Source organism: Plectrocnemia conspersa, unplaced genomic scaffold (genome assembly GCF_051122295.1).
Source record: "Plectrocnemia conspersa isolate PC_06_02 unplaced genomic scaffold, ASM5112229v1 ptg000002l, whole genome shotgun sequence".
In the NCBI taxonomy this organism is placed as follows: domain Eukaryota; kingdom Metazoa; phylum Arthropoda; class Insecta; order Trichoptera; family Polycentropodidae; genus Plectrocnemia; species Plectrocnemia conspersa.
In genome coordinates, this window is record NW_028277166.1 from 1,585,807 (window position 1) to 1,611,240 (window position 25,434).

General features: G+C 31.1%; 1 protein-coding gene across 4 annotated transcripts in view; it reads right to left on the bottom strand.

Moving 5' to 3' along the window:
• The window catches only part of LOC148237287 (uncharacterized), a 251,416-nt gene that overhangs the window by 8,825 nt on the left and 217,157 nt on the right, over positions 1-25,434 (bottom strand). For all 4 annotated transcript variants that reach the window (XM_088205391.1, XM_088205392.1, XM_088205395.1 and 1 more), the window contains one exon: positions 17,155-17,243. In XM_088205391.1, coding sequence (XP_088061517.1) covers positions 17,155-17,218 — 64 coding nt within the window. In that variant the 5' untranslated portion in view covers positions 17,219-17,243. The remainder of the gene's footprint in view (positions 1-17,154; positions 17,244-25,434) is intronic.

Here is a 25,434-nt window from a genome sequence, read left to right on the forward strand (position 1 = left end):
AATATTTTTTTCCTCACTTATTGTCCATTAATGTAATTTTCATCTAAATAATCCGGCTAAGTTTTTTAGTCAATTGAATCTGCAATCTTCTTTTAAAAATGTTGGTTATTCAACATAAAAATTTAAAACTTTGCCAAAAAAAATCATAGACAAAAAAGTATTTAGGTGAAAAAATATAATATTATTTCTTCTACTTTTGTGAAATATATAAAAACTTCTGAATACAATAATTGCCATAGTTTTGATTATATACACGTAATTTTAATCATAAAAAAATCTTGGAGAATAATGTTTTTAAGTAAAAACATTTGAAAAGTAAATTAAAAAAAGTAGTATAGAATTAAAAACTTTTCGTTAAAAAAGAAAAAAAATATAATATAAAAAACCTACATTATACATTTTATATATGTACATAAATCTACCTAATTCCTGTGAATAAAGAAAAGAAAATTGGTCCCAAATACATTGGATGAGACACACAAGGCCTTTTGGCCAAACTTATGCAGCGAATTTGGCAAGATAATATTTATATTTACTTGTTTAAGTACATTCATTGTTTTAAAAACAAAAATTTTAATGGAAATTATTTTTTAATATATATTATTTTGGTTGTAATTAGGGATTCTGTGTCGAGACAACCCGGGAATTTATTCCCGAGAATTCAAAGATTTTTTGCTGTCTCGAGTCCCGGGAATTTAAAAATGAATAACCCGGGACTCGAGACTTTCCGAAGTGAAATTTTACAAAAATATGTAAAGAGCGAATTTGATGTCAAGCTTAATTTATGTCTCGATATGAAGACAAGGTGGAATTCCTTATTACCTATGATCTTGAGATTTTGAAAGTTACGAAATTGCATTAGAAAATCATTAATTGATATTGGCATCGGCCAAATTTGGAATGAATCGAACGTTTGAACGAACATTCACGTATTGGAAAATATTTGTGAAGTACATACTCCTATAAAACTGGCAGTTGAAGCTCTAAGTCGTCGAGATGCCACTTTATTAACTTACGAAATTATTGTTAATTTCCTTTTAAAAAAAATATTTGAAATCAACACAACTCTGTCGCACGAACCACCAAAATATTTTAACGACTAGAAATACAAAATTCAAATTTAAAAAGGAGTTTCAGATATTAGATTCAACTATCAAGCGAACTCCGAATCTAGAGCTTTTATTCAAATCATTGCTTACAATTAAGCCAACATCTACAGAAAGCGAGAGAGTTTTTTTTACATCTGGAATATTTGGCACAAAAACCAGGAACAGGCTATGTGATTCATCATTAAACGCCTTGGTGTTTTTAAAAACATATTTTTCCTTACAAAAGTAAAGGTTTTAACTTAATATTGATATAAATATTTCGATTAAAAAAATTGTAATAAATTAAATTTAAATAAATATCGAATAAAGTGTTTTTAAATTGTTTCAATAAATTTTCACCTATCGTACCTATAACACAAATAATATAAGTTAATAATAATAAATTAATTAAAGTTAATAATAATAAGTTAATAAAAGTTAATAATAATAAGTTCATTTTTTAACATAATTTTTTTTCATGATTATACGAAAAATAATCAAAGTCTCGAGTCCCGGGAATTCCCGGGACTTATATCACTACGTACATCTCAAATAACTGTAATTTAGTTCAAATTCATTATTTTAAGTCGATTTTTACTTTTTTTTTATAAATATAATATATTTTATTACATTTTTAACTTTTAAGTTATGCGCTGACGTTTATAGAAAAATTTTGCTGATAATGAAAATTTACCTTTTAATATAATCGGCTTCTGACAATCCTATGTATAGAATTGTCAAAAGAGGCTTTAGTATAATGTCACTTATTTTTAAACAGTGTATTTTCTAAGAAAGAGGTCAATTTAATTAAATATACCAATAACTGTAACATCGTTTTTATTTAATTAAATAGACAATTTAAAAAATGTCTACACTATCGAAAAAATGCCGATGAACAATAATAAAGATAAAAAAACGTATTTATTAAATCGATCATATATTAATTAAAATATAAAGGAAATATAACATTTTTATTACCATACTATATATACATCCATATATTTTGGTCATATAATAACTTATTTTGTGATATGTTTCAGGAAATGGAACCATGTTTAAAATATTTATTATTATCTATCAAATGAACCGTACTAAAACAATAATGGATATACCGATAAAATATTTAACTATCCACAAAAAGTTAACCCATGTGCAATAATCTCTGATAAAAGTTAATTCACAACCGCACTATATTATGGATTGTGGTTGTCTCTAATCTTGATGTGTGTGGCAGGCTTATAGTGTATATGTATGTATATAAAAGATAAGTATATAATATCTTTATAAAAAGGGGTGAAATGGAACGTTACTACCGAAGTTATTTATTTATTTAAGTTAGCTAAAAAGCTTATCTGTAATAAAAAATATTCATACACTTTGTACTAAAAATAAAAATAAATATTGTGCGAAAGAAATATATACAATTTATAGCATAATAAAATACTTTCGAATGATTTACTAATCTGCTTTTTATTTCGTTGAACTAGCAACAGCGAGTAACAAACAAGATAGCGATGGGAGGATGCAAATGCATTTTTTTATCATTCGAAAGCTCTCTGGCTAATTGCAGAACATTTTAGGAATTCACTGGTACGTTTGAAAACCCCTGCAAACGATTTTAAATATTCGTCGAGCGACGCGTTTTTCAATTTCCCATGCAAGGAAGCACTGGTATTACATTTGAGATTCAGATATATTGTTAAAAATGCAATGCGGATTTGTAGTTTGGTACGATGGGCATTAGTGCGGATATAGACCGAGCGACAGTGTAAAAAGTACAAAAAAACGAGATAATTCCGAACGATGCAGCGTAATGCCGTATACAATATATATGTTACAGTGAATGTATATTTTTCAGTCAAGTAATATTTTTATTTAAATAAATTTAATTTTAATCAGTGAAACTGTATTTATTTACTATGTGGATAGCTTTATCAAGTGATGTGTCGAGCTTTAACTATGTTTTAAAAAAATAATTTACCAGACACTATCTAAATATAATTCTACTAGGAAATATATAGTTCTACTATAAAAATAAAATTTAAATTATGCTGTTCTAAAATGCCGTTGAAACTCAATTTGACAATGATGAAACGTTCATTTGGTATTCAAGTCCAAGCTGAACCTAAGCAAATTAACCAAATCCAACTTGACGCAATGAAAGTTCTAAAATTAATTATGGTCAGATTCAAATTTTGTATTTAGAGTACTATAAATTTATTATTTTATAGTATATTTTCGCTAGAATGCTAGATGAAATATATTTGAAAAATCATAATTTCATTGAAGTGTTATTGGAAATATATAACTCTAGGGGTATGACTTTGTAGCTAATGAGACGCAAGGTAGAATCTAGTTAGAATTTTATTAGATTATATATCAATTGACGATAAATGGCGATATGCTTTTTCCGAGTGGTGGTAGAAAAGCTGGCGCAGAGATGAGGTCCATGGGAGGTCTTTAAGGCGATAGTATAGCGGAAAATGATCCCTCTCTGCCACGGTGGTGCTCGAATGGAAAAGTCCCTCTCGGGATGTGAGCGCCCATGACAGTATCCGCGGGGGGCAGGCGCCTGCTGGTCTCTTCGAGTGGCTGCTTCTGACTTCCCTCTACTTATCATAGTCAGGCTTAAGTATCCAAGGCTGCAACGCTTACTGAACAATCGAAATCATGCAGCGTTCATCCAACCAATGTACTCGTTTCTTAGAATAGCGAAATAGGTATATGGGTATTGTCCAAGGTAGTATACTGCAACAGGAATCTTGTGGATTCAATAACCGTTTTGCAATATTATTTCAATGCACCAGTGAATTCTTGCGTGTTATTATTGACTTTTTCTGGTCGTAACGAAGGTTTTCGTGTGATCTTGGTCACAGTAAATTAACACAAGTTTTAAGAATGTGACCTCATAATAAAAAACAATTATAGTGCACACCTGAAATTGATAAGCACAATCCCACATTAATTTTTCCTGCTCCTCATAGCTATCGCGAAATTATAATGTGTTTTACAAGTTCATGAAAGAGTTGCGTTATTGAGCGTTAACGTCTTGGCCGCGATGAGCAAGAATAAGGGATGTGATCGCACTCTTTGAGCATTGATGAATTATCGATACCATTTTTATAAAGTGCTTCATTGAGTAAATATAACGCTGAGAACACAATGAATTGTATTTTAAAGCTGTACGTATACGACAGTAAGAGATATTAAAAAATATATATATTAATCCCTGCAACAACAAAGAGTACTTTGCTTTTCAAGGATGCAGCGATCTAAGATGTTACGCACATAAAAAACTCAAATTGGTAATGAAGTATTTAACGACACGCGCTCCGCATAGCGAAGCAGAGCATCCTTGATGCTTTATCATACACATTGTCGATGTGCATATAAAATCTTCATCCCTTCCTGAATGTCACTTTCAAGTCATTGATGGAAGTATTTCAGCTTAAAATACCTTCGCTTGAACTGTAAGAAAACTTTGCATGGCCAGATCCCCTTATCTGGAAAATATAAAAACATGCCACTTGGCGACGCTAAAAAGTTTTGATTGTCGATTGACTACCTCTACAGTGACCTTAAGTCTTTTTTGTAAAAATAATGATCCGATTATGTGAGAATATTCTTAAACACTTTTAGGCCATCCGCAAATAATAAATTATATAAATAAAGTTGAAAAATAAATCACAGTGGTGCTTTAGAATGAAAAAAATACTCTCTGGAGCGACGATTACTATAGCAAATATGCACGAGTAGTTATTTTATTAAAATAATTTTGAAAAATCGAATGACTATCTATGAATTTAGACTATCTGATACACTATTAAAAATAATAAAACTAGAAACTGATAAACAGTTGGCTTTAAATATATTAAAGCAAAATATCACTATTAAATGACGTTAGTGAGATAATCTTAAATATCTCAATAAAATATTGCAGTAAATAATTTTATTACCTGGAGTGACAGCGTAAGTTCGCTATAAAGAAAAAACGCTATTCAGAAGCTTGAAACACCCCTGCAGTTCACTCAATGCCACCAATAGGTATAGTCTTTTCCGACGCATTATTATTCTGGCTATGCCCCGTCTCCAAATTAGTCACGATCTTCAACAAATGTCCTCCATTCACGAGCGATAAAGCGCAGAGCCTCTGTGCGCGCTAGACGCCGGATAAACCGCCGCGCCGGTTAATCGAACCATACCTCAACCCAACGTTCGATATGCAAATCGGGTGTAAAGCGGGAATTTTATTTTCCGCCTCCCCCGCTTCGCCTTTTACAGTTTTTTTGTACCGAATTGAAATTTTATAAATTTACATTTATTTGCATCGCTCGCGAGCAGCGTCTCGGCTAATTAACGCCGGATAAAAAAATGTATTCGAAGCTTTATATTATAAAGGTACGAATACATTCAGAGCGATCCGATTATAGGGCGGAAATTTACTGGGAAATTGACTGTGCTTAGTGGCACCGCAACTGTGAATGTGACATTGTGTCAGATGTCAAAAGAGAAGGCAAAACACGATTTACCTAAATGCAGGTTTAGGGAAATGTTGTTTTGGGTTGTTGTAAATTAGGAGTTAGCCTTTGTTATATGATACTTAAATATCGAGCAGGGTGAGGCTTGGTGAATATATATATATTATATAAATGGTTATATATATTATTATTATTATATAAGTATAGTTCTAAACATAACTACTATACTATGTTCCTAAGATTGACGTTCGATCATAAAGCAAAGAGAAGGGTGAAGATGTTTTTTTTTTTGTTAAAAAATATTTTTTTATAAAAAAAATGTTTTATACAAATATTTGTCATGGCAAACTATTTGAGTTTTAGTTAGTTGTTCCAACACATATTAGCAAACATATTTTGTATATACAAAAAAAAAAATACAATGCCTCTCACCATATGCGTCCAGTATGAAGTTATAAAAAAACATTTCACGCCACGCCAATTCCATGCAAATTCGTTTTTAAATTTGACCCACAAAAAAGGTTGACGATCGATGCTCGAATGCATAAACTAGAAAAAGCTGCAGCAAATGCGACACAGACATTTAATTTACAATACAGCTTGGACAGTTTACGCTACGTGCGGAATAAGAAATCGATTTTAAACTACTGAGAACATACCATTTCAACTTAACAAGATTTGTCATTTAATGTCGGACGATAAACCTAGTATTTTATTAACAATTAAATGAAAATTTCGTTCACTCCAAATGATTATTTACTAATTTTTTTGAAGCATTCTATGCTAAATATATTTTTTTTATAATACATCATTGGTAATTTTTCATTGTTAAGCTGTTGAAACATATTGGAGCAGTGCTTTTTTATTATTACACTAATGATATATATCTATATATATGAAATAAAATATCTTCCTTCCACTTTCATTCAAGTAACCAAATATCTCACGGTATATAGCTTATTTTTCCCTCGGTAAATAAACAATATTTTGTATCACGTGGCGGCCGCAATACGTGCGCATTGTAATTTGGAATTTCCATTTTGCATTCTGCAATTCTGCTGCTGTTGCTGGAGGCAACAAAGAATTTCTGTGACGTTTCTGCAACTGTGCGGAAGTATGAAAAATTTACGTGAAACGTGACGAGCTTTCGTTGCACGTTTTGATGGTAGCACTTAAAAAACAGCAAAACACATTTGGGGCTAATTGCTTTTCTGGCGAATTATTTCATTATATCATTAGAATATAATATATAAATAGAACAGAAACTCTAGTCCGTATTAATTAGGATTGATATCGCTACAAATAAAAATAGAAATTAATATAAAAACGTCTGTCTAAAACTCGTAGAGCAAAGCAGGAAAAATAGTCTAATTACAATTCCAAATATAAAGTACATACTTTTTAAACGTGTTCATAAAATGTACATGCAAGTAGTATATTCTTTTATTTGCAAGTATTGACTAGTTTAAAATATGTATAGTTAGTGTATACTAGGACTGACCAACATGATAATAAAATATTCACGAGCGAACTATCAAATTCCCTAAATATTAAAACCTTCTCGACTAATCGATGATAGAGAGACGAAGGGGGCGTTGTAGAAATAAATTCATAGTAATTTTAATATATAAAACACTAGTTTTGAACCTTTTATCGATTCTGTTCTTTTGACAGGAAAATAATTTAATAAAGCTTACCTTGAATATTATTTTGTGTGAAGCAAAAATCAAAGTCAAACTCATCCAATTTTATTTTTAATTATTTCAAGAAAAGATAATGCTGATTCACACAAATATGTGGACCCAAAATATAAATTAAAATATTTAAAGCATCTCTTATCTATCATATCAAACATACTTGTAAAAAGTTCAGGCTTTCAATAAAATATCACATCGCAAATTTTCAAAAGGAAATAGGTCTGAAAATTTGCAACTGATCAAATATTTACGTTATCCTTAAATTAATTGAATCATTGATTGTATTGGGATTAGGACTGGATTCTAAAATTATTATACTGTAAAACGTACTGAATTTTGGACACGTATTTTTTAGCAATAAAGGTATTGCTAGTTTTTTATAAATGGTTCTTGATGCTTAGGAATTTATTAAAACGTTTAAGTTTGAGATATTGGATCATAACCAACAATGACTTTGCTCTTTATGACTTACACAATTATTAAAAAAATAATAAAAGTAAAAAAAATATTATTTGCTTTCAGATGTAACAATAAAAAAAAAAATATTATAAATTTATATAACTGATTAAATTTATAATGTATTAAAACTTTTGTCATAACACATTTTACCCAGGATGTACTGCACATTTTATTAATGTAAGTCAGCATTTTACATTGACAAAAAAACCCCAAAATAAACAACATTCCAAAACCTGATCATTAAAGCAACGCCAACTTGCCATAATGTCCCTCCGATGAATCTCTAGTGTTTAATTACAATTTTGCTAATGCTTTTTTGCCTCGCGCTATTTGCGAAATTTTAATTATGAAACTTTTTCATTAGTCTCGTTCCGAATCTGTTTAAGGACTTAGACCGCCCTCGTATAATTTGCCATCCTGTTTCGTTTATAAACATTTTATTATAATTAAATTAGTTCACGTCCGTATTTACCTTGGCGAATCTTTGCCATTTTCGAACGAAGAATATGTGGGGACTGTAAAATTCACTCGTGCAGATAAAGCGCTTTACTTTTTTTTCTCCCTTGATAATTATGATAATTGAGTAGAATTTTATTTTGGACAAAAGATTTTTAACTTATGTCTCTACAATTTATCAAGAGTTTTCATGATATATGTATTATATAATAATTAAAAAATAGACGACTCTTAAGTCTAATAAATACTTGACTTACTAATATTCATCTAAAATATTAAGATATAGATAATTTAGTTTAATTGAGTTGCTCAAAAATATTTTTTAGATTCTGTATGGATTTGTTTCATATGATGTATTGAATTCACAGTCTCTTCTTTACTCTAATTAATTAAGCGATTTACAGAAAAAAATCAAGACGAAAAGTCTTCCTTCTGTTTAATAAAAATTAAAGTACTGGGGACAGTACTGTACTTAACATAAACAGCAGATTTACCAACTACAAACATGACCACCTATGCAACCTTTACTGACGATACAGTTGTAGTAGCTTTTGAGAATCCAGATATAGCGCCTCAACAAAAAACAATATGAGTTATATAGGTAAAGACAAACGATCTAAAGTCTGTCTATGATACATTTATCATGAAAATACAACACATTTTCCCATCAAATTGGATAACGCAATAATTTTACAATAAAATAATGAAAAATAGTCAAAAAAGGCTTACCTGGAAAACCCATATTTAGCATTAAAGATAGCAATTAGGATTTGGTCTGAAAAAAATATTACTAGCTAGTGCTCGGGAGAAATACTAATGCAACTCTAATAAAATATTTAGCGTTATGGGGGGTGGGTTCCGCTCATCTGGCCGTCAAAAGCTGGGTGCCCGCCCATGAGGGTTGGACTAGTACTGATAACGGCGGTGGCGCGTAGCTATACTTCTGGCTAGTGGGTAAAATCTCTCAACTACATTAAAAAATAAGCTGCTTGTATAAAAATCCAGATAATTAAAAAGAAATGTATTCAACTTGAAGAATCAGTAAGCAATTCTAACAGGAAAATAATTCAGATGTTTCATAAATACATTTTTAATAGTGATATTGGATGCTCCGTGGTAAGTTTTAAACTTTCTTATTCACAAATATTAAAAAAATAAAATTGTCATGAAAGAAATGTAAATTGTAAGACGGAAATACGAGGAAAGACTAGAAAAACATTTCTATATATTGACTAATAAATTGATTGCGGAGAGATCTACAAAAAAATTAAATAAAAATTGTAATTAAAGATGATTTTTTTGCTGAAATATGGTTTAAAAAAATGAAAGGTTATATTTTCTTTTCAAACACTTACGAACTTTTAAGTACGTTGGCTAAAATTATTCCTTAAATAATGAGTGTCAGTGGCACGTTGACAAACGGAATATATCAAATACATTCAACTCTAATTTTTAAATTTAACTCCCAAGCCTGCGTGCAAGAGACGTCCGACAAATGCTCGTTAATCGTTCGCATAAATTCCTGCAGACCTAAAAAGAAAATTAGTGACCGAAGGTTGGCAGCCGCTGACTGGCTTAGTGCCACTCGGCACAATCGACACGAATCGGTCCGGAGTTAATTGGAAAAGTTGAACGTCAACGGGCGACCAGAGCCGAATCCCTAATTGATTCGTCACACACGATAATGAGCCGGAAGCCGGAATTGTCAGCGTGGCGCCATTGTGGTATGACATGTCCGACGACTTTTCCGGATTAGACGGACGTGAAGGTGGGGATAATTGAAAGACGGACCGATGACCGATTGGTTTTGGTTAGTATGTCCAATATGTTTTAGACTTGTATTCAGGCTTGCCGAAAGGGGGAGCTCGTTCCCCTTGAGGGGGCCCGAGGAAAATTACAACAAATATATATATATATAAAAATAATAAAATAAACCTCAAATAATGATTCTGAACTAAACTACATTTGTTTGAGATGTATGTACTGATGTATTTAAGCTATAAGTTCCTTCAACACTTTTTATACAAACAAGAAATAAAATTAGCGGAACATTGCCCTCAAAATTAAACACTTTCTAGGTAGTACTTTCACAATAAACGTTATTATTAAAAGAGACCGATTGTAGTTTTTTGACGCGGCTCAGTTTGTGTTAAAAATTGTTTGCAAATTATTGTTAAATTTATTGCTTTTTGATCGCTTAAAAAATTGCTATGAGAGGAAATATTCAACGAATGTAAATTAGTAGCAGTAAATTTAGGTTATCAATCTGAAAATTCATATCAAAGAAATAACGAAAAATTATCAATAGCACCAGCTGATTTAATGCAGCAAAATAAATAAATAAAACATTTAGTTACAAGTTGTAATTCATAAAAAAAAATGAAAAAAAAACAGTTTCGAATCTATCCCGAAAATATTTTTAAAAATATATCATATCAGTAAAATCATATCAGAATACATTTTTACCAGTAGATATATATTTTTAACAGTGAAAATCTGGCTTTTCTATATGTAGTAATATATATATATTTACATATTTATCATTATTTATTTACACCCGATGTATAAATATAAATGTTACAGTAATAGTGTATTTTTTGGTAAAGTTATATTCTCACTAGTTAAGTCAAAATACGTTTTTATCAGAAAATATATTTGTACTAGCAACAATTTGATTGAACTAATATGCTGCTCTAAAATGTATATAAAGCTCAAATTGACAGTTGCGAAACGTCCATTTGCTGTTCAAACCTAGCCTAATCAAAGATCTAAAACTAATTATAGTTCTAGAACTTTCATTAGGTCAAGTCTTGGTCCAACTCATCACTTTGGGGAAAATAAGCGGAAGAATAAGTACAGAGAGACATTGCATCTCACAAATTGCTCCACAATTTGTCTGCATATTACACTATGTTTTAAAAATGTGATAGCTATCCTTACAAATATTACTATGGACTCTAAAATAAAAGGGCTGATTAAAATATATTCAAACAGAATTTTGGTCAATAGGAGAGCGCAAAAAACAATTATCACTTCTCAGAAGGCAAAAATTCACGTCAAAAGCGATAAAATCGTGTCGGCGCCGTCGCAGTGGGAACGCTCGGTAACGAGCGTTCCCACTGCGACGGCGACGGCACGATTTTATTGCTTTTGACGTGGATTTTTGACTTCTGAGAAGTGATAATTGTTTTTTGCGCCCTCCTATTGGGCAAAATTCAGTTTATATGTACTTTATTCGATTCTATAAGGTATTAATTAGCAGCAATTATCAGGTAATTAATATGAGTAGATATTTTTAATGCATAAAATATTTCGAATAGAATGTGATTATGGAAAATATGTTGCATCAGTGGCTAATTTTCATATTTATTTGTAGCATAGAAAGGGTTAACTCGTAACTATTATTATTTATTCAAGAAATTATATTACAATGTATAAAATGACATTTTTGTCATGAGGCCCGGAATCATTGTTTTCCCAGGGCCTAGATTCGCTCTCGGCGGCCCTGCTTGTAGCTGTCGCTTTATCCGGCGTATAAAGAAGGAACTTTACTGTATATAAATATATAGGTAAAGGAAATTTAGCTTATTTTCTTTCACAAAACACAACACACCCCATTTTCTATTCAGAAACCAATTTAGCCAAACTTTTCTTCTCAATGATAATTGCAAGCCTTTTAGATTGTCTCTTCGCATTGCCACGATTGGGAGTGGAACGCCGTAAACCTACTTTGTGGTATTCTACAACTATTCTGCCTTGTTACCCTTAACCGAAAACACCAGAAAAGCTGCGAATGTCCGAAACCGTTTAACGGTAGACCGATCCGGTAATAGCTACCCGTTTGGTTATGCGGAACAAAAGAGTTTTCCGGAAAAAAATTACACCACCGCTCGTATCGTCTATCTTCATTCCGGATTTGGCGGAGACACGAAAACGCGATACTCACGTTCCGTTATTGTCGTGGCTCGCAATGAAGATGAAAAGACAGACATAGAATATTCAATGAACGCTCGAGCTATGAGAGAGAGAGAGAGAGAGAGGAGAGAAAAAAAAACTTTTGTCCTGGCGTTGTGAGATTATGTGGAAACAATGAGGCGGACTTGGTTTGTTCGCGTGTGTGCTATATATGGTATAAGTATGCGTGGTATTCAAAAGTACTTTCTAAGAAGGCCTCTTTAACTTTTGAAACTATATAAAACGCTTCATTGCTCTTTAACTTTGAAATTATGCTATATTAGCATATGATATACTACTAAGTTTCAAATAAGAACTTAATTATACAATTCAATGTCCACTTGCGTTATATCTACTTAAGAAGAGTTTCATTTTAAATTGTCACTCATATTAAGTTATAAAAATTGTTGAATATCAACTTGGAGTGTTCTAAGTCCTTTAAAACTATTTTAAATTTATTATATTTACTCGATCTATACTCAAGAGCCAATTAATGCAAATTATAAATACGTTGGAAATAAAAATAAAAATAATTAGTCAACAAATAAATATAATTTTATACGGAAAATTAAATAAACGTATTTACTGTTTAATTTTATATATGATACATTTCTCTCAGTTGCATGTAAGTATTTTGAACCGTAAGAATATTAAATTAACATGGTTGACTTTGATCTATTTTAAGGTTTACATATGCATTCATAATAATATGATTCAGTTTTTAATTTTATTCAAGATGCTGCAGCTCTGCAGATCCTTGAACGTGCCACCACCGTTCAAAGCAAACTAACAAAGAAAATCCAGTACAAAGTCGTGACGCTTTGCAAAAAAATCATAAGCTTAAAAAATTCTCCAGCTTAACTGCTCGCAGACTAAGTCTAATTAGGCTTTTTTTATAGATCTTTTAAGGTTTTGTTAACGCCTTTTTCTTTATTCTTTTTTCCCTCTTTTCTCTTTTCGAGACTTTTCCTTCATCTCATCCCGCCGGGTGTATTACGTTACGCATCTCGGTTAATTAAACGGTCAAAATTATTTCTACAGCCTTCGTATACGCATTATATAGATATATACGGTATAGATAAAAAACGTATACGTAGAGTAAATCATCTCGCTCGGGATAAAGTCGTAGTGCGCGAGTTGAAATGGAAAAGCTCTCATCCAATATCGAGAATATCAAAAGGGAAATGGCAAAATTGCATCTCTGACACCATATGTCATAACACCCTTGCGACACATAAAGAACCAATATGGTATGAGAACTCTTATATACGCATATATAAATTTATATGACGAAACGTAATTCACAGTCGAAGGGTAAGAAATTGCTCTTGCACCCGTAAATTTATTTTTGGTTTTCGCATTTTGCTTTTATTAATAAAAGTTTCACTCTAGAGGGTAAATTCGCAATTTGATTTGAATGTCTCTGAATTAATTTAGTACATATTTTATAGTATTTTATTTAATTGCTAAGACTATGATATTTATTTAGTAGATATATATTTGTGGATATTATCCACATACATACATATGTACAAGTAGATAAACAGCTATAATTTTTTTTAGACACTATAATACAATGCAAAATATATTTTTTTATATTTAATATTTATTTATATAAAATATATTAAAATGTGTTTTGGATGCTTTGCCAGTGACAGTGCAATGTAAAATTAACCACAGACTGTCTTTATTATTTAGCAAATCATATTGCGAATTGAAAATGTTTGAAATGTATACTATTAAATTACATTTGTATTGAAACTGATGATACGAGAGATCGGCGGACGAGGCGCCATCAGTCGTAGTATTCCCGGGTGTCCCTCACCGCCGTGACGTGTGTTACCAGAGTGCCGCCTAGCTTAGGCTATAGATATAGAGAATAAATAGGCCCTTATAGCCACTTTCAACTTGTAATTAAATCCACTTGATTGATATAGTAAAGTAGTTAAATAACTACAGCTTTTATATGTGACAATTAGGATCATAGCCTCAATCACATAAGCGTTTAATGTCTTTCCAGACAATCGCGTTTCATTGCACAGTTTAATTAAATGTAAATTCCTCTGCAGTATATTAGTTAAATCAGCTTTAAGTTGCAATTATTGAAATTTATTTGAATATTCAGTGTTAGTAACATATAGATTTTTGTATGCTGATAACTAATAAATTTTAGGTAGATTTTTTAAGAAAAAACTTATTACATTGAGACCCATGACGCAACAATATATAAAAAAGAAATATATAATTATTTTTGTCGAAATACCTGAATTTTATATAATTGCTAAATAAGTGACAAGGATACAAATGCAAAATAAAAATTGACAGGAATAATATTTTTTGTAATACCAAGCAATTCATTTTAATATACGTTTCAATTTTTAGATTGTAAAACACATTTCAAAGTAAATTCTAGATTTTAAAATATGTTTCAAGTGAAAATTTCGAATGAGTTTATTACTCAGCCCAATCTGCCATCTTGTTTTAAATATATGGCTTTTCAAAAATTAGAAAAATCATATGAGAAAAAAATAATTTTAATTATTTTTTTCTCATATGATTTATCTCATATTATCTTTTAAAATGTTTTATTTGGTTCATTGATCATATCTTGCTATATTTTTATGACTAGGTCCAAATAAAAACATATAAATCGAGCATTAACGTGTTTCGGGTAAAATAATTGGCCATAACCACTAGTGTAACGTCCCACGCCGTTATCCATCAGGGGGCAATTCAATTTGCGCCTAATCACCCTATATCACCTGTTTCTCTACGTTTTACTTCTTTCGCCCTGGAACGAAATGGCCGTGATTAGCTCCCCGTGTCAAACCCCTTCTGCATTAATCACACGTACGCACTCTAAGGCAACCATCCCCTGAGTTGCAAAGGTGGTAGCTCCACTTTCGCCACCCCTAGGAGGATAAGCAGAAGAAGAAGAAGACCGGTAAGTCTGTTTGCCAGGGACCAGGCGAGGCAGGGAAGTAAACAGCTTTGTTTTAAGAACCCGGTCACCGTTTTGGCTTAGGGCTTCCTTTATTTGTCGAGAAAAGCTCCCGGGCCAGGAGCTTTCGCCCGGCCCTGGAAGACATATTTATTAGCGCACCGGGGGGCAAGCTAAGTGCGAATATTCGGACGTTTCGCGGTAATTAACCGATTGTTAAGCGAGAATGAATGCTCAGCTTCCGAGAGACGCTTTCTTAGGTAATGATGGTAAAATAATAATAATAGTCGGCGAGGAAAAGCCAACAATACAATTGGAGGGGTCCGATACACGTAATAGGAATTGTCGAATTTATGATTAAATTTTTATTAATTGCTGTTTAAAATAAATTATATTATTAACACAATAATTCATTTTTAATGAGTACCAACTTTTCGATAAAGCATTAAAGTCTAATGTGGTTCTTAAAAAAAAATTGTATTTAAGACAAGATGAAGAAAAACAATTTGAGAGCTTGCACAAAAGTTTGCGTTATTAATCTAACACTTTTTATTTAATTTAAGCATTAGTAAAAATTAAAAAACATGAGATGGGTGCCACATATACTGAATCAAAAAAAATGTTGGTCCACAGAATTAATTTTATTTTAAGGTGCGATTATTTGTCGATCCTTGATAACAACAAAAATCAGTCTGCATAATGATTGGAAAAAACGAGGCTCTGAAGCATTTGATCAAACTAAAATTATACTAACTGTTTGCAGAATTGCTTATGGTATAATCCACTTTAATTTTGTAAAACCTTGCGAAATCTTTAGTACTAAAAGTAAACAGTGGGAAAAAAATGTAAAAACAGTGCTGAATCTATTTGTACGTGCGGTGAGTTTACACCAGAAATGATGACGGTTTTGGAGAAATAGGAATATTATCAGTGCTCTGTGTACTTACTCGTACCGGTACAGCCCTTCAAGACGACCGACCGATCACATTTCAGAAAGTTAGGAGCACGTTGAGCGATGTTAGTTCTGATATTTTACACATTTATAATATGATTTAAAAGCATATGCTTTTTTAATATTATGTATATATCATATAGTAAGTTAAATTAGGTTTCTGTTAATTTTACAAAACAAAAATATGAATGAGTAAAAGTCTATTTAAATTTATAGCCATTGGGGGCAAAAATTCGCTCAGATATTTGCATGGACATAATTATTATTCCCAGTTGACATAACTTCTGCTCTACAGCAATTCATCGTTCAACCAACAACAACAACCACCCAGTAAACTTTACACCGTAGTAATCCAAATGTAATTCATTATGATTTGGTGCTTCAACAACGAGCCATTAATTCCGTTCGATTCTCGTTAAATACATATCTCGAATAGATCTACTTAAGTACTTAATATATATAGTTAGTTATATGTATATGAAATTACGGCGAACGTTTATAGACTCTCGCCTTTTAAAAAGGCGTTATCAAAAGTCGTAACAGAACTTTAGCGTAATTTAGTGTCAAAATTTAAACCATTAATCTGTGAAGCGAACGTCCTTGGGTGTTTTGGTTCAACTCGCGCGGTTTTATCTTTGAGTTTCGCGCTATTTTAACACACTACAGTAAATTTTGACATTTTAGTGGTTAAGCACAGATTCCTCTGCGGTTTTCACCGCTGACAGCAGAGTTGCTGCAGATCGATAGATATTTTCGAAACTAATAAATACCTGAGGTCTTAAAATAAAATTGAACGTTTTGAATGAATTTATAAATTGATCTACTCGTAAGAAGTTAAGGCAATCTATCACATTACTAAGTAGCTTAATGTATTGCTTAGTTAATCTCGTACGGTTGTTTCTATGTTAAAATCATAAATTAAATTGTGATTATTCATGTGCAAGAGCCTATTTTATTAACACACATTGATTGTATCATAATTATATTCATTCATGTAGCATAGATTCGAAGAGCTAACTATTGATTGTATATGATGTGATTATTAATGCTTGGTCGGTTTTAAACTAATGTTTGAAGCACTGTATTATCAATGAGTATATTTAATATTTATTAGTTGTTTTAACATTACCTTTTGATCTTGATAAAATTAAAAGGATGAAAAATATGTATGACGATCTCTTCGCTGCGATCATCTTGCCATCACAGTAGTCTTGTTATCTGTAAAATAAAAATTCGATTAATACAGTTTTTTTTATAATATATTATTTTAAAGGTAAGGTATTAAATACATTAATAAGATAGATATATACTTATACACCTCTCTATTTATTTGATCCAGTGAAAATAATTGAGAACGTTGCATATCAATTTCATGGCTGTCATGAATGCTTTATGAATAGAGACACAATCCTTTGATGCAACGTTCAGTTCGATTATTCAGTGGTCTCTCAGTCAGTGGACACTTTGGTATAATATTACGTGTTAATAGTTCAGAGTATACAATTTCGACATAGTTTTGTTCAAAATAGAACTGATATAAATTTTATCATATATTTTTTTTCTAATTAAATGATTTTGCTTTTGACAACGATATAATTGTAAAACATTGTACTTATAATGTCCTCTTTATATGCAGAAATAGATTAAAGGCAAAAATTGGGTAGCTACAGTATCTTAGATAGTCTTACGAAAATAATGTATATCTTAATATTTAACTTCAAATTTACCATACAACTTAATGGTTGGAATTTGTATTATATAATACAGGTGGCCCTCGACTTTCGAATGTTCGACTTTCGCACAATTCACTATTTCGCACATTTTAAAAAAAAAACAATTTTTTTTAATTTTTTTTTAAAAAACGTTCTGATAGCGGTGAATTTTTTGCTTTAATCGGACGTTCGTATGATACAAACAGGTCTACGATATGTTCAATTTTGCAAAATAAAAATATAATTAAAGAATACGTTCAAAATTGTGGAAAATAAATATATATTTCCACAATCTTTAATGATATGTTTCCAAAAAAACACAGCAAAAATATAAACATGGATGAAATGGAAAATCTTTGTCATCGTAGATCGATGACCAACATCAAAAAGATGTCCCTCTGAGTATTTCTATTATTTAAACAAAAGCTCTTAGTTTGCACAAAGATTGGAAGGATAGATTAAAAAAATATTTTAACACGGTTTTTCAAGCAAGTAACGGTTGGTTTTACAATTTTAAAATGAGGTATTCTTTTCATAATATCCAAATTATCCAAAATTATTGAAGATGTAGAATATTCCTCTAGCCAAATATTTAATGTAGATGAGACAGGTTTATTTTGGAAAACTCTTAACAATGAAAAATATAAATGAAGCCTTCACGCACCTTGACAAATTTTTAAATATTATAGAAGATTGTGATCCCAATGGAGAACGCATATCTCAAGTGCGTGGGGCGATCAATAAAAACATAGCATGTTATAAAATACTATATGAAGAAAAGAAAAAGAATAGTGTAAAACAGCTAACTCTTGATAACTTTTCAAAGAAAGCACCCGCAAACCCACTTAAACGCCTCTTAAACATCTTATATTTACTTGATAAATAAATATATTCTAAAATACACACAATTTCAATTTTTTTTTACTTCCCTCGACTTTCGTACATTCAACATTCGCACACATTTAGGAATCAATTATGTGCTAAAGTCGAAGGCCGCCTATATTAGACTATACCGCAATAATCATAGAACAGCAGTAAGGAAATCTTTCACATTCAATCGAACTTTACGTGCTTTTTCCGGTACTGGTTAATCAGGGCGCTTACATTTAATGTAAAATTGCTTTTCAAGAATAGTAAAATATTCGAGTTTTTCATTAGTTATCAAAATAATTATTTGACAAATAGGCGCAATTTTTTTCACATTTTTATCGGTGGTTTACGTACTACATAGTTCACCCAACACTTTTTAACTTTGGGACTCTCTTTGAGACGTTTGTAGCGTTCATAAACTTCTGTCACATAACATTTTTTTTAAAAAGACTTTTAAATATGTACTGATTTACAGCACTTTCTTCTATATTCAATAAAAAAATTAATTTTTAAAATCAATATATTATTGAGCGTGACAAAATGCGTTGTAAATAATTGCTTGTCAAACAGAAACTACACGTCCAATATAACTGATATTTATCATACGCATTATCGATAGCAGTAATAATACAAGAAAAATAAAAAAATAATAAAACATTAGTAACTTTATTTTATAAAAAAATATCTTGCCACGCGTCATTGTGGGTGTCATTATATTCGACATATGTCAAAAGATGAATTGAGGCAAAATTATGTTTTTTTAAGTCGACATCGAAATATTTTTTCTCCCTAGCGGTACGACATGTCCGTGTTTAGTTTTTCATTCACGTTTCATTCCAATTCGTCCGCGTTATGGGAGGTTGTAAGAGCATTTTCCCGTCCATTGAATGCGCACAAATCACCCACACACGCGAGGGCGCGAGATAAATGCTCGATAAAAATTCATATACAATGATATAATGTATATGTATGTGTACAAATATGAAATGGTTTATTATACAACATAAATGTAAATAAGGAAGCAATAATCAGAGTAAAAGTATTATATTATACTTATGGTAATAAATATCGCAAAAATAATAAAAAATCTCTTCAATGTCATAATAAATAATATATCTGAATAAAATAAATTAAAAACTCATATACATTCATATTATAAACACAAATACATACAAAAAAACTGTATACTAAAAATTAATTTGATAAAGATAATAGGTATTATCGAAAACATCAGTATCTGGCAAACTGGATGAGCGTTCTGGCCGCAACGGTAGAGAAATAAGGGATGCAATTGCGATTCGGCCAAATTAAAAAAAATACCGAAACTAAAATTATTTAGGCTTAGTGAACCAGAATTAAAAAAAAATATGTGAGCTTTGAAACAAGAATAAAAACATTTTGCATTAATTTGCGTATTTTATCTATTTTAATATATAATGAATTTTAAAATAACATTTTATTAAACTATTCGTAAGATTTCAAACAATGAGACAATCGCCCTTCTAAATGTGCCTATATGTGTGGTCACCACAATACAATAAAAATAATCAGAGACTTTAAACACATTGCATTTTAAAAAGCCTCATATTCTGAACCCGTTCTGCACATATTTTTAATACCATTGGATATGACAAATTTTAGTCGATTTCACTTTAGATTGTTTACTAAGAATCATTAAAAATATTTCAATCCGTATTTGTTTAATGCATACTATTCATAGAAGCTAATTATTTGCATGACATAAATAAAAGCATGGCCTTAACATAGTACTACAGGTAATAAAATAGGAACACTATATCGCAAAAAATGTTACGCAGAAATGCGAAGCAATAGGAGCACCACATACGATATTATCTTGCAATCAACAATTTTTTAAGAAATATAAAAATGTTAAATCATTTATCAGCCCTGCCGTAGCGCAATCTACAGCTTACAACTCAAAACTGTAAGTATCAATAGATTTGTAATAACAATTAGGAAGTGATTTAAGAATATTATTGTATTTTTGGGTTTAATATAAAAATGTATATTTTTTTCTGAAAGTCACAAAGAGCATATAAATATTACTATTTATCATTTAACATAAATATACGTCGTTCGCCTTTGCCCCGCTTTTATAAGAGAACGCTTGTTATTTTATTATATACAGAACGCCCGCAAAAGCGAACTCTATACAAAATTGATACGGCGAAAGAGGGGGAGAGAGAAATAAATTCGTGCAGAAAAGCGGGCCGGAATTCCGTTTGCTTAGACCACAGATTTTCTGGTCGGCGAGCACGCTCGCGTCGCGCCGCTTTACCGCAAGCAAAAAAAATCCAGCGCTTGTCAAAGCGGGTCGCGCGAATAATGGCCCGCACCTGGCGTGTTAACGACCGCCATATGTCGCGGACGTAATTCAATCAGGCGTTAGAAGCAGCTCGGATTATCCCCGGACAATCCCCGGGAGAGTCTGAATGTACGGTATCGGTATGAAGGTAATGGGATCGACATGATTAATTGTCTGCCTTTATTGGTCGGTTTATCGTCTTGAGTCTATGGCGATTAGTCAAGTGTGTGGATAGACTATAGATACTGTATATTGCCACCTGTAGATTATGAATTAAACCTGCAATTTATAAATTAAATTTAAACGTATTTTTTTAACACATTTTAATTTTAAAATGCTTGAGAAGCATAGAAATATGTAATATTTAAGATCGAAGCAGGGCCGGCTCAAAGGGCAAGCAGTACAGGCGATCGCATGAGGCGCTAGATATTGTGGGGCGCCATGTTACCAAATAAAGGCGCAATATTTACTTAAAATTATCAAAATATATTGTTAAAGAATATAATCTGATATTATTTGCCGCGCTGGTGCGCTGACCTAAGCAATTCGCTGTAATGTTATTAAAACATGTATATATTATCTATATTTAATGTGAATTCAAGAAGGTGGAAGCCGTGAAGTCGGGCTGTTAAAAGATTAATAGTATGGAGAGGAACCGCCGACGATGATCCTACATAGATACAGTTCGCTATTAAAATGTTAAGAACTACGGCAGTGACCGTGTCTTAAAAACAAATATTTGACAAAAATGTGAAAATTTCTTTTTTTTATTTATATTTTGCTTTAATTTTTAACATAAAATATTTTTACTGTCTGTACTTTTTTCTCTAAAATGTTTCTTACCGAAGATACGATTTTTTAAATTTTTTGAATAGCCACTATTTTGAAACAAAATGGTGGATATAGCTGGCTAACAAATATATCTGAGATGTTTACAAGGTCTATATTTTGGCAAAAAAATTATGCTGATACAATAAAAGCAGCGGAAGTTATCGGGACCTTAATTTTGAGTAAATTTATTATTATTTTCAGGCAAAGTGTGTTTTTATAAGGAATTAAGTTAGGTTGAGTTAGGGTATGCTACTATTTATCGTAGCATTACCTAACTATCGTAACATAGCCTAACTCAAAAGATTTTTGTGTAACGGATGCAAGGTCCCCAGGCTGCATATTATGAGAGGGGTCCAATTTTAAAAAAACTGAACCATTTATAAAAATTTATAATTTAAATTGTTTTTTTTTTTAAATTGACCATTCTTTCTATGAATTTATCTACATATAGGGGCAGTAACAAGGGCGGTGAACCAAGGTGTAAGGTATCAAGGTTCCACAGTATAAGAAACTACAATTAAAAAAAAAACAATTCAAATTAAAAAAAAAAAAAAAAATTAATTTAAAAAAGTTTTTAAAAAAAATTTTTGAAAAAATTTTCAATTTTTTTAAAAAAAAATTTCAAAATTTTTGTCAAAAAATTAAAAATATTTTTTTGAATTTTTTATAAAGATTAATAATTATAATTAATTTTTCATAAAAATTTAATTTTTTTTTAAATTGCAACTTCTTATACCGTGGAGCCTGGGACCTTGCGCTTGTTGCACCGCTCTAGTAACTGCCCTTATATGTAGATAAATTCATAAAAAGAAGTTTAAATTAGCAATTTAAAAAAAAACAAATAAAATTATTAATTTTTATAAAAGGTTCAATTTTTTTTTTAAATTGCACCCCCTTATAATATGCAAGCTGGGTACCTTGCACCCATTGCATCGCCCTGGGGACCGCCTCTATGTGTACCTAAAGGTATAAAATTGAGAACACGTATACATAAATTTTTATTTTCCGACCGCCTCTATGTGTACCTAAAGGTATAAAATTGAGAACACGTATACATAAATTTTTATTTTCCCTTAAACAAAAATCTTTTAAGTTAGGCTATGTTGGGTTATGCTAAGATAGTTAGGTTATGCTACGATAAATCGTAGCATACCCTAACTCAACCTAACTTAATTCCTTATAAAAATACAATTTGCCTGAAAATAATAAATTTACTCAAAATTAAGGTCCCGACAACTTCCACTGCTTTTATTGTATCAGCATAATTTTTTGCCAAAATATAGACATTGTAAACATCTCAAATTTATTTGTTAGCCAGCTATATCCACTATTTTGTTTCAAAATGGCGGCTATTCAAAAAATCAAAAAAATTGTATCGTCATTAAAAAATATTTTAGAGAAAAACGTAAAGAAAGTAAATCTATTTTATATTAAAAATAAAATCAAAATAAAAATTAAAAAAAATATTTTTCACATTTTTGTCAATTATTTGTTTTTTTAAGACACGGTCGCTGCCGCAGCATTTAACATTTTAAATAAATTTTGTATTTATTTTTGCTCAATTTGTTATGTATGTTAGTTTTTTTTACTTTTTAAATGAAAATTGCGGCCCTTCTTATAATATGTAGTCTAGGTGCTTGCTTTAATAATGGGGCATCCCTTAAAATGGTGAGTAGCTCTTTACAAGTTGTTAGTCTGACCTAAAGTCGTAGGCTGCTGAGTATTCACAAATATATCATTTTGTACTCTCACTTGGCATTTGACATTTCTCATTGTGAGTTTCACCAAGGATATTAGTTTTTTGGAACACCCTACTCTGTACTCTTTAAATTATTCCACGTGACGAGAAAAAAACTACAAATTCTTAAATACATACACTTGCAAAAAAGAGTACGTGTAAAATATAGAATTAGATTACTTTATTTTGAATTATATTTTTGAGCTCATATAATGAGTTATTAAAGTATTAATAATGGGGGGGGGGGGTGTCAAAAATTTAGTTTTTGCCTGGGGCGCTAAGTAACCTAGGACCGGCCCTGGATCAGAGCCCATCAGTACGGCATGCGAACGGTACCGTACCGCAACATAATGAACTCTACAGGACTCCGCGTGGCACGCTCGAGAGTATGATTGACTGACTATGAATGTTCTCACCGGCGTAAATAATTTATTACTTCACTAATAATATTCTTCAAAATGACACGATATGCTACTTTTAAAAAATAAATAATTTCCCTAATATACTTATCGACTCGACTCAAAAGAATCATATCCCAACACACCCTCGAAAATCGTATATGAGAAACCATTTTCAGATATTTTCTATTTGAAAAGAGTTGGTTGCATTATTTTGCAGCTATACCAGAGAAGCATATTCAAGTACCTTCAAGCTCTTCAATTGATTCGAGTATTACAAAATACTTTATTGCTGTTTATTTTTAATTCTGTAGCCCATTTGTAATAAAACACTTAATAAATCGTTTGCGAAAAGCACAATGTTAGCAATTTCATAGTCAAAATTTATTTATTCTGAAATATTATAAAATAAATAACAGTTTTTGATACTAAATATTTATTAGCGTTTCAGTGGTAATTGCGGAAACGAAAATTAGGACAAGAAAACTGCGGATCCGAAAATTCCGGACAGCAAAAATACGGTCAAAATGGTTTACCATTTTTTTTAATTACACAAAAAATCACGCACATCGATTTTCAACTCTTAAGTTTTCTACAATTATCAATTAAATATATTTAAAAAATAATACTTATAAAGACAATGAATTTCAAACATTGAGATTTAATTAAAAAATTTTAATCCCGGTCGATCGTCATAAATTAGATTTATCTAGAATATCTTAATCCACGGATAAATATCATGATGATTATTTAAAATTGGGCTGGGTCGAAATTAAAAGTTCTAAAAAATAATTAACTAGTTTAGTAGATAGAAAATATTTTTTATGTATTAAACAAAAAATAAATTCGTTACTCTATTGATTATTTTAATGAGAAAAATATTTTTAATGTAAATATTTATTTTCAGTAAAAGATTAAACAGAAATTGCAACAGATGTGCGATAAAGTCCTGTATTTTTTTAAGCATACAGGACTATCGATTTTTTCATCTTTCTTAAAACGATACTAAAGGTCAGAAATTGTAAAACTATTAATTGATAAAATTATGTATAGACTGCACTGCGATCAGTCTATAAATTTTCTATGTCACGTTCACCCTTTTTTGCCAAGTTGGCAGCGCTGTCCTTTGCACACAATGTTGCCATCGCGCTAATTACGCATTCTTCCGATCGCTCACGTTACATTTTTATCGGGCTACGTGTGTTTAATGTCGGATCTTATCCGATTCGAAATTGTAACGTCAGCGACCGATGCGACCTGCGCTTAACCCCGTCGAAGGTCCAAAATGGTCGAATTTATCACGTGACTACGATCCGGGGTTGCCATTATTATTCCGCCTGGGCGTCTCGAATTGCGCAGTCATTATTTAAAAGCATTAAATATTTATGCTATTATTGTGGATAAAAAATTAAAAAGAGGGCGCCGACCCTTTCGGCGCGCTGAGGTGTAAATTGAATAATATTTCAGTGGGAGTTTGAGGTGCTACATAGGGGGATGCCTCCCCTTAATTTAATTTTTATTAATCTATAATATT